This window comes from Kogia breviceps, chromosome 8 (assembly GCF_026419965.1).
Source record: "Kogia breviceps isolate mKogBre1 chromosome 8, mKogBre1 haplotype 1, whole genome shotgun sequence".
NCBI lineage: Eukaryota > Metazoa > Chordata > Mammalia > Artiodactyla > Physeteridae > Kogia > Kogia breviceps.
In genome coordinates, this window is record NC_081317.1 from 41,689,399 (window position 1) to 41,704,526 (window position 15,128).

Below are 15,128 nucleotides of genomic sequence, written 5' to 3' on the forward strand. Positions count from 1 at the left end.
AAGATGTATGTACAAAATTGCCCGTGGAACCATCTTTGTGATATTTTTACAATGGGAAAAAACCTAAATATTCATTGATAGGGGCCTAGTTAAATAATGGTATAGCCATTCAATGGGATATTATGCATATTTTTAAAAGAATGAGGTAAATTTTTATGTATTATTATGGAAAGCTCTCCAAGCTTTTTTATTGTTAAATAAAAAAGCAAGTTACATAAACAGATGACGCATCTGCTTACTTTAAGAATGTGTGTGTATGTGTATTTGGATGCACATACAAAATTTCTGGAAGAATATATAGATTCTGTTGACAGTAGTTGGGTTCAGGGAATGTGACTGGGGAATTGTGGGGAAGGGAACCAATACTGTTTACCTTATACTCATTCTCATGGTTTTAATATTTTAAAAGTGAATGTTCATTACTTTTTTTTTTTTTTTGGCTGCATTTGGTCTTTGTTGCTGCGTGTGGGCTTTCTCTAGTTTAAAAGTGAATGTGCATTACTTTTATAATTTAAAATGCTAATTAAGAATTAAAAAAATTAATACAGTTGAAGAGGGTTGTGGTTTTTTTCCTATTAATGCAGTGTTAGCACAGTGCTCAGAATGCTGACAAAAGAACATGAGACCAAGCTCATGCCTCCATGGAAGCCCAAGAGGGAAGAAGCCAACGCTATGGGACTCTTCCCATATAAGGCTACAGAAGGCAAGGCAGGGTAGAGTTTAAAATCAGAAGTGCTAGAGTTAGCCTTGGCTGGATTCCTGACTCTGCCACGAACTGTATGTGTGACCTTGAGCAAGGTATTTAGTCCCTAATCCTCATTCTCTCATTTGTAAGATAGAGAAAAATATTAGTGCCCTCCTCCACAGATTTGCTGTGAGGATAAAATAAAACAATGCATGATGAGAACCTTACTCAGAGCCCAGTGCTCAGTAAGCGCTAAAGTAACAGTGGCAGTGTTATTATTTTACTATTCTATCATGGTCTGCTGTACATGGCAATTGAGTCTCATTCTGAGGGCATTTATTGAATAGCTGAAAAGAGTGTTGTCCGGGTCCCATGAAGTCCTTATCAGAAAGGAAGCTATAAATCTCAGGGTGTCACAACAGAGGGATGAAAATAAAAATACCTTCCCTTAGGACTTCCCTGGTTGTCCAGTGGTAGAGAATCCACCTTACAAGGCAGGGGATGAGGGTTTGATTCCTGGTCAGGGAACTAAGATCCCACATGCTGTGGGGCAACTAAGCCCATGATCCACAACTACTGAAATCACGCACCTCAACTAGAGAGCCTGCGTGCTGCAAACTACGTGCCCTGGAGCCTGCGCACCACAACTAGAGAAGAGAAAACCCACAGACCACAACTAGAGAAGCCCGTGAGCCGCAAGGAAGAGCCTGCACGCTGCAATGAAAGATCCCGCATGCCTCAACGAAGATCCCGCATGCCACAACTAAGACCCAACGCAGCCAAAAATAAATAAATAAATATTTTAAAAAAAATACCTTCCCTTCATACGGCACCTTTCAGTTTACTAAACACTTTGGAGTGCATCATCTCATTTGACCCTTATTCTAATCTTCTGTGGGTGGATGTTGAGTTTGGTCAACTTCTTTTCTGAATCTATTATCATTTGTCATATGGTTTTTCTCCTTTTTTCTGTTAGTGTGAAGAAATATATTGATTGGGTATTTACTGTTGAGCTAACTTTGTCTTACTGGGATAAACCTCACTTGGTCAGATATATTATTCTTTTTATATATTGCTGGAACAGATATGCTAATATTTTGTCAGATTTTTTTTGCATTTATGTTCATGAGGGATATTGGCCTATCCTCTTTTCTTGAAATAGCTTTGATTTTGATATCAGAGTTACACCAACATCATCAAGTAAGTTGGGACTCGTTCCCTTCTCCTCTATTTTCTCTAAGACTTTGTGTAAGGCTGGTGTTATTTATTCCTTACATATTTGATAGAATTCATCAGTGAAACCATTTGGCCTGGAGTTTCTTCGTGGGAAGGTTTTAAATTATGAATTCAATTTATTTAAGTAAGTATGGTCTTTATATTTTCCATTTCTTTTTGTGTCAATTAAGGCAAACTGTGTTTTCCAATAAATTTGTCCATTCAAGTTGAATTTATTGCCATAAAGTTGTTGATAATATTCCTTTACTATCCTTTTTAATATCTGTACAATCTGTAGTAGTATCTCACTTTTCATTCCTGGTATTGGCTGTTGTGTTTTCTTTTTATCTTGATGAGCCTTGCTAAGTTTTCTCAATTTTATCAATCTTTTCAAAGAACCAACTTCTGACTTTGTTAATTTTCTCTTTTGTTTTTCCTCATTGTTTCTATGAAACAATAAGATAAATGAATAAATTAATAAAATAAATAGAAGTGATTAATAGATTTTGCTTCTATTATTCTGGATTTAATTTGCTCATCTTTTTCTATTTTCTTAAGATAGAAACTTAGAACATTGATTTTAAATCTTTTGACCCCCCAATTTGTGATGTTATATTTTCATTACCATCCAATTAAAAATGTTTTCTAGTTTCCCTTGCACTTTTTTTTACATTTAGAAATGTTTTTTTTTTTTTTTTTTTTTTTTTGCGGTACTCGGGCCTCTTACTGTTGTGGCCTCTCCCGTTGTGGAGCGCAGGCTCCGCACGCACAGGCTCAGCGGCCATGGCTCACGGGCCCAGCCGCTCCACAGCATGTGGGATCTTCCTGGACCGGGGCATGAACCCGTGTCCCCTGCATTGGCAGGCGGACTCTCAGCCACTATGCCACCAGGGAAGCCCCAGAAGTGCATTCTTTTTTTTTTTTTTTTTGTGGTTCGCCGGCGTCTCACTGTTGTGGCCTCTCCCGTTGCGGAGCACAGGCTCCGGACGCGCAGGCTCAGCGGCCATGGCTCACGGGCCCAGCCGCTCCGCGGCATGTGAGATCTTCCCGGACCGGGGCACGAACCCGTGTCCCCTGCATCGGCAGGCGGATTCTCAACCACTGCACCACCAGGGAAGCCCGAAGTGCATTCTTTAATACCTAAATATTTGGGGATTTTAAGGATACTGCTATTTATTTTTAATTTAATTCCATTTTGGTCAAACTATTCTTAGTTTGCTGAGATTCTTTCTGACATGGATGAATGTTGAATTTGAATTGAATGAAAATCTGTAAGATATTAATCTTGAAATGTATTGAGACTTATCGTACGTCCCAGTGTATGGTCTATTTTTTGAACATTGTGCAGTTCCTGGGTTCTATATTAATTAGGTCAAGTTGGTTAACAGATCTACATCTTTCAATTACTGAGAGAAGAGTGTTAAATCTCCAACTGTCATTGTATATTTTTCTATGTCTCCCTTTAGCTCTGTCAGTTTTTGATTTATGTATCTTGAAGTGCTATTAATAGGTACATACTCTTTTGTGATTTTATATCACCTCTTGAATCGACACTTTATCATTATGAAATGTCCCTATTTGTCTTTGGAAATACTCCTGGTCTTGAAGCCTACTTAGTTCTGATAATACTACAGCCATGCAGCTTTCTTATGCTTGCTATTTACATGGTGTGTTTTTCCACTCTTTTATTTTCAAATTTTCTATGTCTTTACATTTGAACTATATTTCTTATAAGCAGCATATAATTAGGTCTTGCTTTTTTCCCCCCCTAGCTTGATAAACTCTGCCTTTTAATTGAAAGTGTTGGTGTGGTTGTCTTTACCATATTGCCCTTTGTTTGCTATTTTTCATCTGCTTTTTCCTCTGTTCATCTTCTGTCTTCTTTTGTGTTAATTGAGTTTTTTAGTATTTCATTTTATTTTCTCCATTGGCTTTTTAGCTGTGCCTTTTTGTATTAATTTCTAGTGGTTGCTCTAAGGTTTATAATATGCATCCTAAACCTGTTATAGTCTAATAAGAGTAAATAAAATACCACTTCATATTTCACAATGTAATAACCTTATCACGTCTTAATTCTATTTACCACCACAACCTCATCTTTGCCCTGTTGTTGTCACATATTTTATTTCTGTATGTATTACAAGCTTCACCTTACAATGGTGTTATGTTTGCTTTAAACAGTCATATGTCTTTTAAGAAAATTAATAGAAGCAAAAATAACCTTGTATTTTATCTTTAGTCACATATTTACTATTACCAGTGCTTTTTGGTCCTTCCCATAGATAGAGCTTCCATCGGGTGTCATTTTCTTTCAGCCTAAAGAACTTTGTTCTGTACTACTTGTAGTGAAGGTCTGCTGATGACAAAATCTGTCCGCTTTAGTTTATCTGAAAATATATTTATTTAACCCTTCTTTTTGAGGGATATTTTTGTTGGATATAGAATTCTGGCTTGACAGTAGTTTTCTTTCAGTGCATAAACTATGACATTCCATTGTCTTCTGACTTCTCTTGTTTACAATGGGAAGTCAGCCACGATCATATTATCCCACTCTATGCATTATGTCATTTTTTCTCTGGCTACTTTCAAGATTTTATTTTATTTATTTTTTTTGCAGTACGCGGGCCTCTCACTGTCGCAGCCTCTCCCACTGCGGAGCACAGGCTCCGGACGCGCAGGCCCAGCGGCCATGGCTCACAGGCCCAGCCACTCCGCGGCTCGTGGGATCCTCCCAGACCAGGGCACGAACCCGCATCCTCTGCATCGGCAGGAGGACTCTCAACCACTGCACCACCAGGGAAGCCCAAGATTTTATTTTTATCCTCAGCTTTCAGTACTTTGACTGTGAGGTAACTATGTGTGGTTTTCTTTGTATTTATACTGCTTGGGGCTCACTGAGCTTCTGATAATACTCTATGTTTTCCACCAAATTTAAGAAATTTTTGACTATTATTTCTTCAACTATTTTTCCCCCTCCTCTTTTTCCTTCTGGAATTCCAACTACTTACAAATTACAGATATATATATATATGACATATTACCACAGGTCACTAAGGCTCTTTTTTTGTTTGTTTGGTTTTGGTTTTTTTATTATTTTTTAATTTTTTGGTTGCATTGGGTCTTTGTTGCTGCACACAGGCTTTCTCCAGTTGTGGCGAGTGGTGGCTGCTCTTCGTTGTGGTGCATGCGCTACTCTTCTCATTGCGGTGGCTTCTCTTGTTGCAGAGCACACGCTCTAGGTATGCGGGCTTCAGTAGTTGCAGCATGCGGGCTCAGTAGTTGCAGCATGCAGGCCCTAGAGCCCTCAGGCTTCGGTAGTTGTGGCATGTGGGCTCTAGGGCGCCCGCAGGCTCAGTAGTTGTGGCGCAGGGGGCTTAGTTGCTCTGCGGCATGTGGGATCTTCCCAGAGCAGGGATCAAACCCATGTCCCGTGAACTGGCAGGCAGATTCTTAACCATGCGCCACCAGGGAAGTCCCTCTGTTTTGTTTTTTTTTAAATTTTATTTATTTATTTTTATACAACAGGTTCTTATTAGTTATCTATTTTATACATGTTAGTGTATACACGTCAATCCCAATCTCCCAATTCATCACCCCCCACCCCACTCCCCCGCTTTCCCCCCTTGGAGTCCATATGTTTGTTCTCTATATCTGTGTCTTTTTTGTTTTTAATCTTGTTTTTCTCTGTTCTTCAGATTGGATAATTTCAACGGATCCATCTTCACTTTCACTATTAGGCCCAGCCAATAAATTTTTCATTTCTGATATTTATTTTTCTACTGTTTCCATTTTGGGGGCTTAGATTCCCCACTCTTTTTTAAAAAATTTTATTTATTTATTTTTGGCTGTGTTGGGTCTTGGTTGCTGTGCACAGGCATTCTCTAGTTGTGGTGAGCGGAGGCTACTCTTCATTGTGGTGTGTGGGCTTCTCATCGTGGTGACTTCTCTTATTGTGGAGTGTGGGCTCTAGGCATGCAGTCTTCAGTAGTGGTGGCGCGTGGGCTCAGTAGTTGTGGCTCGTGGGCTCTAGAGCACAGGCACAGTAGTTGTGGAGCACGGGCTTAGTTGCTCCGTGGCACGTGGGATCTTCCCAGAGCAGGGCTCAAACCTGTGTCTCCTGCATTGGCAGGTGGATTCTTAACCACTGTGCCACCAGGGAAGCCCTCCCCATCCTTTAAGTCAATATTTTCTTTTATTCCATAAATATATTTTCAACAACAACTGCCTTAAAGTCATTGCCTGCTAATTCCAACACTGGGTTATCTCGCTGGTATCACTGTGCTCTCCTTTGGCTCTCTCTCCCTGAGCCATGATTAAGAAACTGACCCAAGGCAGAAAGCAAGGATAAACATATGACTCATGTTGGGTGTTCTCCTTCCCTTAGGAATGGGGGAATGCCCAAACCAGTTGCCTCATATATTGTGTCCAGGATTACAGTTGTTCATAGTGGGATGGCAAGTCCAGCATGAACTGCTCCATCATGGCCAGACTATGTCTCCTATATCAAGATCTTTAAAAGTTATACATAAAGTATAATACATTTAAAAATTCATTGCAGAAATGTGCTATTAAAAAAAACAAAAACAAGGCTTCCCTGGTGGCGCAGTGGTTGAGAGTCCTCCTGCCAATACAGGGGACACGGGTTCGTGCCCCGGTCCGGGAAGATCCCACATGCCGCGGAGCGGCTGGGCCGGTGACCCATGGCCGCTGAGCCTGCGCGTCCGGAGCCTGTGCTCCGCAACGGGAGAGGCCACAGCAGTGAGAGGCCCGTGTACCGCAAAAAAAAAAAAAAAAAAAAAAAAAAAAAAAAAAAAAAAAAAAAAACTTTTGTAAAGGACAGAACCTTTTGTAATGTAAATATCTGTCCTGAATGGAGGCAATGGATTGGAAAAAATCTGAGGCCCTTTCTGCACAATGTATGAGAAAAGGTTTATCAGAAGCAATGTAGAAGTTATTTTGGAATAAAGCAGGTTATACCTTGCATGGGAGGAGCCAAGGGAAGACAATACCTCCTTCTAAGGGAAATTGCCCTGCTCACAGCTTTGGCTGTTTGGAGAGTCATAGGATCTTATCCCTCCCTGATACAGCCTAGCATGAACAGGTAAGCTGGGGACAATCAGATTTCTTCTCCAAGGGTTTGAATTGGGACTACACAGAGAACTGGTGGGTGGATGGAGACATTGATGGAGATCCTTGTGAGATAGAAGAGGCCAGAGTGGCCTTGATGCACTGAAAACACATTAAGTTATGAGGAAGCTGAAACCATAGAAAAGTTGGCTGCTTGGGAAATGAAAATAGGGAATGAAATATAGTTGCTAAGAAAATTAGAGAGGCCATGAGAGATATAGAGAAAGTAATTAGTACCTATATCTGTTTCAGAACCAATAATTTTCCAGTTCTAATTCTAGGTATTTGTAATACCTACCCACAACCCCCCACATACACACCTTCCCCTTCACCCTTTCCACCTTTTACTTGAAGTAACTTGAGTGAGCCTCTATTCTTTGCAACTTACAGAGCTTAGCTAAAATATATGTGCCTTAGTTTGCCAGGCTCATAAAAGTCAGGAAAGGTAGGATGGGCTCAGGCATTCCAGACAGAGGGAACAAAATCATTAACAAAGAGACAGAGGCCTGGAACCAAGTGTCTGTCCAGGGATTAGCAGATTTGTTTTATCCATTTATATTCCAATTTGTTCCAAAGCAAGATTTGAGGCTGAATGTATGACACATAGAAAAAATACGTAAATGAGAAAATGGATGTGAGGTAAGAATAGAAATAGGAAAGTAAGCTTAACATCAGGAGTAGGGATGTTAACAGAATTTGGTGCTTTGGCTAGAACAAAGGAGGCCTGAGCTGCTTCTTCTGCAGGTCCAGAAGGAAAAGTTAGGGTTCAGAGTACTACAGTACTACATATGTACATATGTAGTACATAAGTACTACAGTACAGTACTACATATGTTTCCATCAGTCACTTATTTACTCATCAACTAATTCATTCATTTGTTAATCATCTACTGTGTACCAGATGCTAGAATGACAACTAAAGAAGAATAAAGGTTGAGTTAGTCCCACTCCAAGGTTCTCACATCTAGGAAGTGAGATAAATGGAAGACGTAAGCACACCATACAAACCAGAATACAGCAACTCTATGAATAGGACAAAGTGTTGTGAGATACAAAGAAGTGAAACCAAAGTTTGATCAACAGCCATGTCCTTTGCTCACTTCTTCCATACAACTCAGTCTCAGCGATTGGGAAGACTGAACACTCCAGAACAATTCCTAACTGGCAGAAAACAATTTCATATGGCTTGTTCACAGCTGAAGCCAGAGAACCAAAATTACTCTTCAGCATCAGCTTGCAGGTTGCAAAGCCCAGGGATAAGCACAAGACACCTTTGCCATTATTATTCAAGTACCTGGCATATACTGAGTACTAACAATGTGCTAGGCTCCACAGTAAACGGGGGAGGAGGCCAAGTTCTGGCCTCAAATGCTCACAGCTGTTTTGTAATCTGATAATTGTGCATGACAAACCTCAGACCATAACTCTCAAAATAGCATGACTGTAGTCATAACAAAATGGAACAGCCATTGGCAAAATTTGTTTTCTAGTTATCACTTCCAGAAGGAATTCTGTAACACTACTAGGGGAAGAGCAGAGAAAACTCTCTCAACTTCCTGTCGCTAAGCCTCTAAATGATCATCATCTGCATCCATCCCTTCCTCCTTTTCCTTTTCTGTTACAAAGTGTTTCACCTCTTGTCCACAGCTGATCCACTCCCACCTCCTCAGACACTTGGCTCTAGTCTTCATTTATCTCCTTCGTCTTCAACTTCCCTCTATCTATGCCAGGCAAATGCCTCCCCTCAGCATTTAACATATTCAAGTCTTAATTTCATCTCAAAAAAAAAAAATCCTTGTCTACATGGTCTTACTACCTTCTTAGCTCAATTTAGTCTGGCTTTTATCTCTAAAATTGTTCTTTCCAAGGTCCCACAATGACTTACGAAGTTTTAAATCTAATGGTTGCATCTAGTTCTTACCTTCATTAGCAGATGCAATATGACTGACCATGTAACCTATAAACACTAGAAACTCCCTATAAACACACTCCTCCCCAGAAGGACATTATTCTTCCTTGTAGTCTTCTAAGCTCTCTGGGGTCAGTCCTTCTTATCCTATGTGTTGGACTCTTGTCCAAACCTTAAATCATGTTGTTCCTCCTAGAAATCTTCCCTGATTCCCCCAGAATCAGTGGTAGGATCTCCTTCCACATGCTTCCATTGCACCCAATGCTACTTCCTCAACCACAACCCATCATGCATTCAACAATCGTTCACTGAGAGCTTCGAATGTGATGGCCGCTGTGTTAGGAGCTAAGAATACAGATGTGAGCAAAAACATCCGCAGGCCCTGCTCTCAAGGTGCTCACAATCTAATGGGAGAGACATACAATAATCCAATAATCACACAAACAAGTGATAATTACACCCTGGGATGCATGCTGTGGAAGAAAGGATCAAGGGCAATGAGACTATAAATACAGAAACTTAACTCTCTTTTCATTAACAGAGCAGGGGGCATTAAGGCAATTTCGGGCACTGACGCTGGGGCTGGAATCTTAAGAGTGAGTACATGTGTGAGGGAGGGAGGGCACGAAGAGTGTTCCAGAAAGAAGGGACAACACATAGAACAGACGTACAGCAATAACTGGAAGAGTGTTAACAAGTTAAGGCTTAGAGACCCAAGCAGGCCTCAGCCCATACAGGCTCCTGAAGGGTTGTCTAAAAATTTGGTCCCTCTCCTAAGAGCAGTAGGAAGTCACTGAAGGGTTCTGAGGGAGGGATGACATAATCAGATTGACAGCTTGAAAAGATCACTTGGCACAGTGTAGAGAATGGATTGGAAGGGACATGAGTGGGCGAGGGGAGTACTGGTTACAAGGCTTTTGCAGCCCTCCAGGTGAGAGAGATGGTATGCAGGGCTAGCAGGGTGGCAGTGAATAGGAAAAAAATGGTCTGATTTGAGAGATTTAGGAAGTAAAGGGGCACAGGATCATATCTAGGGCTTAAAGAAGGTAAGAGGATGAGGAAGGAAGGATGTGAGGGAGTGAGGATGACACGAGGGGGAAGGGTCACAAGAGCAGGGATCTTACTTTGGACAAAGTATCAACTTCCCTTAGATTCTGCTCACCTCCTCCTGTCCTTTCTTCTGTGGACCCCAGGACCAGTCAGTCATCAGACTCAAAATCTCTGGATCATCTAAGACTCTCTCCTGGCCTTGCACTGACTCCTGCCCACTTACCCCTACCCTAGTCACACCTCATCAAGATCAATATTTCTACAAGTATTGTCCCAGAAGGGCTTCTGAAGAGATCACAAAATGACCCAAAAATACAAGTATTTTCTTTGGCTCCTACAGGCAACTGAAGCAAAATGCCAGACTTTGATTTTTTTTTATGGTAACTGAGTTATAAAGGAGTACTAAAACTTGTTAGTCATAAACTAAAATTAGCCTTTAACTGGAGTTCACAGAAGACTCTAATTCAGTCCTCTACTAAGAAGTCTGCCTGCCAGGCAATGTTTGGCAATGATGCAAAGCTCCTCTTGCATATACACATGCAGCCAGTTGGAATTCTTGAAATTTTCAGGAAGGACACTTTTTTATTGGGATATTAGCAGTGATATTTTGAGCTGGTCATGGTTTATGGTACCTGACATTCATGAATTTTAATTACAAATTGTGATTCATGGTGCTTCATCATGATCAATTTAATATGCCATGATTATTTGATTAACCCTCTGGAGTAGAGGGATACATGTCTCTGACCTTATTTCCTGCCATTTTCTTCCTCCCTTCCTTGCTGATCCAGAACATGTGTAAGCAAGTTCTCATCTCAGGAACTTTATACTAGCTATGTTCTCTGTCTGGAATGCCTCCCCCACAGATTGCACATAGCTAATTCCTTCACTTCCTTCAGATCTTTCTCAAATGTCACCTCTGTGAGGCCTCCCCTGACCGCTATGTTTAAATCATAATCTTCTGGTTCCCTGAACTTCCTAGTCCATTTCCCTGCTTTATTTTTCTTTTTGACACCTATCACCACCTTATAAACTATATATTTTATTTATTTGTTTACTGACAATTTATCTCCAACTAAAAGATAAGCTCCATGAGAGCAGGGATTTGTGTTTGTTTTGTTGCTATATCACCAATACCTAGCACAGTACCTGGCATATAGTAGATGTTCAATAAATAATTGTCAAATGAGGATATTTATATCATCAGAATTTTTGTCCTCTTAATTTCCAACACCCAGCTCTTAAGGCATGGGTACATGTGGTTCAAATGTGAACCATTCATAGCCCTGCTACCAAAGCAGATATAAACATAAACCCAGAAAAGTATGCTTCTACAGTGACGTTTCCTTGTTATCACTCCCCACCAATCTCCTCATTCCAGGCTCAACCCTTTCTATCCTTCAAACTCACTCAGATCAAAATTTCCAAAGAACAATTGGAAGCATTCAGAATTCATATTCAACTTATTTTCGGAATTTAATATATTCCAGGCATTGTGCTAGGTTCAGGGAAATCAACAATGAATGAGACAGACCATCCTTGCCATCAGAGTTTATAGTCTAGTGGGGATATCACCCTATCCTGCCTCGAAAGGCAACTTAATCCCTTATAGGAGAATATGATGGGCAAACTGAGATGTGATGTATGAACAGGAGATGAAGGAGAGATTTGGGGCAGGGTGGCGTGGAGCAGGTGACAGCAGACTGAAAAGACTGTACCAGGCAGGCAGCAGAAACAGCAATTTCAAAGGCCTAGAGGAGAAAGACAGTGTGGATGTCACTTTCCAGGAAGTGAGGGCAGTTCAGGGTGTGCTGGGACTGTGGAATCGTCACAGAGCAACGATGAGATCTGAAGTAGGGTAGGTGGCAAAGGCTAGACCTGGTAAGGCCTTGTAGGCCATACTAAGCAAGTTGGACTTTTGGCACTTTATTCTGAGGGCAAGAGGGAGCCAATAAAAGGTTTGATCAGTGATACAAACAATGGAGTTTAAACTCTTCTCTGCCCCCTTACAAGCCCAATCCTGACCTTCCCTCTCCACTGCGGGCATCCAAGTCATAGCTGCCCCCTCCCTGAAGCTTTTATGCTGCTCCAACCTGCATGTCTCTCTCCCTCTCAGCCTCAGGGACCCCATCTTCCCTTATCTTTATATGCCTGTGTTCTGTCTCCCCAACTGGACTGAGTTCCCAGACGACAGGGACTTCTCAAGGCTCTCAAGGCAGTCCCACACCCAGCTCACCACTGACACAGACTGGGCCTCAATGAGACAAGAGGGTGATGGATACAACCCAGCACAACCCACTTTGTGCTCACACTCCACACACCGATATTGACCCCGTTCTAAAACAACCCTTCCCTCCAAGGGGCAGTGCTGATGTGCGCAAGGCCAGTTGACCTGGGTTTCTGTCTCCTGTCTGCTTTCACCTCTCTCTGCTCTCGGTTTACCTAGCCTCTAATGTCTCCCTAATGGGCTGGAGAAACTGATTCTCAAGCTTGTTCAAACTGCTAGAAAAATCTAATCTGTAGTGACAGAAAGCAGATCAGTGGTTACCTGGGGCTGGGAGGTTGGGGAGAATGGACTAGAACGAGGTGCAAGGAAACTTTTGGGGGTAGAGGAAGCATCCTATATCTTTATTGTGGTGGTATATAAATTTGTTGAAACCTGTCAACATGTACAACTAAAATGGTCCATTTCATGGTAGGTAAACCAGACCTCAGTAATGCTGAATTTAAAACAAACTGCATGTAAATTAAAAGTCGGTATCCCCAAGCCCAGTACATGAGCTTCAAAACACAGTTCAACCCTGACATAAAACTAGGGCAAGGCCATACGGGAATAGCAGCTTCCCCATGGTTGCAGAGATCTAAGAATGATGCGTGCACCTGCTATGGAAGGCCAGGTGAAGGAAGCAAAGGAGCAAAGGCTAATAATACGGAGGAAGCCAGGCCCAAATATGTAAAGTCACAAACAGCATGTAAACAGATTTGGTCTCCAAACCTCAAAATACCTAGGCCTGAGATAGTGCTTATTTAAGAATAAGTAAGTAGAAGCCCTGCCTCACAAAGCAAGAAACTACATATTAGTTCCAAGATGATAATTCATAAACGGTTTGGAAAAAGTGATTCTTGAAGGACTGAGTGGCTTCACCACAGAGAGCTCCTCGAGAAGCTGGGCCTTTCCTCTCCTTCCAGGGTGAAGCTGGGTGGGTTAAGAGGGGTGACTCTTGGGTTTCCTGTGAGAAGGGATGACATCTGTCCAGGTGGCAATGAAGACAGTTTGGAGGCACCAGTTTGGAGTGAGGAGTGTGTGAAAGGGGATGGGAAAGGGGTCTCTGCCCTCTTCTTCTTTGCCTGAACTCTCTCTCCTCACTAGTCTCCCGACACAGAAGATCTGAACCATATTCCCACACACAATCTGTTCTGTGTCTCCGGTACAGTTCTCCTGCACTCTCCTGTGAGTTCCCAAAGGCCAGTGTCTCCACCTAGCCCAGCACTGGGCACTCAGCAAAGGGCAGGAGAAATTACTTATTTGCGACAAGACTGTGAGGACGATGAGGAACATACTGGTAGGAATGGGGATGGGGGTTTAAGGAGGATGGGCCCGTCAGGCTGGGTCTGTGGAGTGAGGGAATGTAACGGTGAGAGGAGGACAGGTGAAAGAGTGGTAGGAAACAGTGGGTCGGGGCAGTGTGGGAGAGGAGGCTAGGATTAGTGGGAGAGAGCAGGACAGGGTCAGAGGTCATTGGGAACACAGCCCAGGAATCACAGCGGGACAGAAGTCAACAGGGAAAGGAAGATGAAGGGTCAGTAGCAGAGGTATGATCAGTGGTCATTGGCAGCGGAGGTCAGAGGTCGTCGGAATAGAGCAGATCGAGGTGTGTGTTACCTGCCTACGAGGCGGTGGCTTGTGGGGCATCTTCGAAGAAGCAGGAAGCACCTCAACACTTGGAGTGCCTACAAAACGCTCCCCCGCCTGAGCACAAGAAGTTTGTCCGTCCCCTCAATCATGCACAGGAAATCCGGATTCTCTTTCACTTCAATTCCCAGTCTCAGGGGCTCTTTGGGGACACCCGACGTTGTGGGTCCCCGCGCCCTCACAGAATGGAATCGGCTCCTCCCTGATGCGGTTACCCAGCAACTAACCGGCAGCAACTAACCGCCTCTGATACCCCCTCCCTGCTCGAGGGGAAGGCGGGGCTGGGCGCGCGGGGAACCACCAGCTCCTCTAAGCCCCGCCCCCTAAGGCCAGACGAACTGCAGCCGCGCCTTTCCGAACTCCCGCATGTGGGAGGGGCTAGTGAGCCCAGACACCACCTCCTCATGAATAATGCAGACAGGCGGTGTCCCGGACCCGGAAGTGGAGTTGCAGAGTCACGGCAGTGGCTGAGCTGCTGACAGGAGGCGGCGGCGGAGGTGGAGGCGAGGCAAGACCTGCGGCTCTGCAGGGCCACGGTCGCTGTAGCGCTAGGCAAGCTGACGGAGCCACGCCTCAGCCCACCTGCAAACCTCCCGCCTCGTGCCCACCCTCCATCTGCCCGACTGGTCTGGGGCGGCCTAGTCTGCACCACCGACCCGGCTCCTGGGGCCGCCGCCCCGAGCGGTCCCGTCGGCGTCCCTGGCCGCGCCCGACCCCCGGCCCCCTAGCCCACCGGCACCATGATGGAGGAGATCGACCGGTTCCAGGTGCCCACCGCGCACTCGGAGATGCAACCGCTGGTGAGGGGGCGGGCGGCGGGCAGGCCAGGGCCGGGAGGGAACGCTACCTGAGAGGGAGGGAGGGAGTCAAGCCTTGGGGACTGTGCGGAGGGGGCGCCTCGGATGGAGTAAAGAGATATGAAAACGCATCGCCGGGGAAGGGGGATTTGCAGGACTAGCAAACCGTGGGAGGATACGTGGGATGACAGCAAAGGGGCCTGTAAGGGCGGAGAGCACTGCCAGCGGAGGCAGGCCAAGGGAGTTACGGGGAGCGCCGTCGATGGAACTGAGCGGGGGCACAATGGTGCACACCGTTAGTGGAGGGAGGCCCATAGCGGGGAAAGGAAGGGAGTTGTCTTGGGGCACCGCCGGTGGCAGGCCCAGGGGGCTGGGATGAGAGGTAGGGAGGCTTTTAGACCTAGAGGCCTGTGATGCTCAGAGCGGGGGAGG

General features: G+C 43.9%; 2 protein-coding genes across 13 annotated transcripts in view; one reads left to right on the forward strand and one right to left on the reverse strand.

Moving 5' to 3' along the window:
• Positions 1 to 15,128, reverse strand: part of DNAI1 (dynein axonemal intermediate chain 1) — a 130,100-nt gene that overhangs the window by 48,144 nt on the left and 66,828 nt on the right. The window lies entirely within an intron of this gene.
• FAM219A (family with sequence similarity 219 member A) overlaps positions 1 to 15,128 on the forward strand; it is a 78,811-nt gene that overhangs the window by 9,882 nt on the left and 53,801 nt on the right. For 4 of the 12 annotated variants that reach the window (XM_067041297.1, XM_067041296.1, XM_067041299.1 and 1 more), the window contains exon 2: positions 4,518 to 4,749. In XM_067041297.1, the coding sequence (XP_066897398.1) occupies positions 4,518 to 4,749 (232 nt within the window). Of the gene's footprint in view, positions 1 to 4,517; positions 4,750 to 14,235; positions 14,700 to 15,128 lie in introns of those variants that run through there. The other 8 variants (XM_059072820.2, XM_059072818.2, XM_059072819.2 and 5 more) reach the window with 8 other exon arrangements.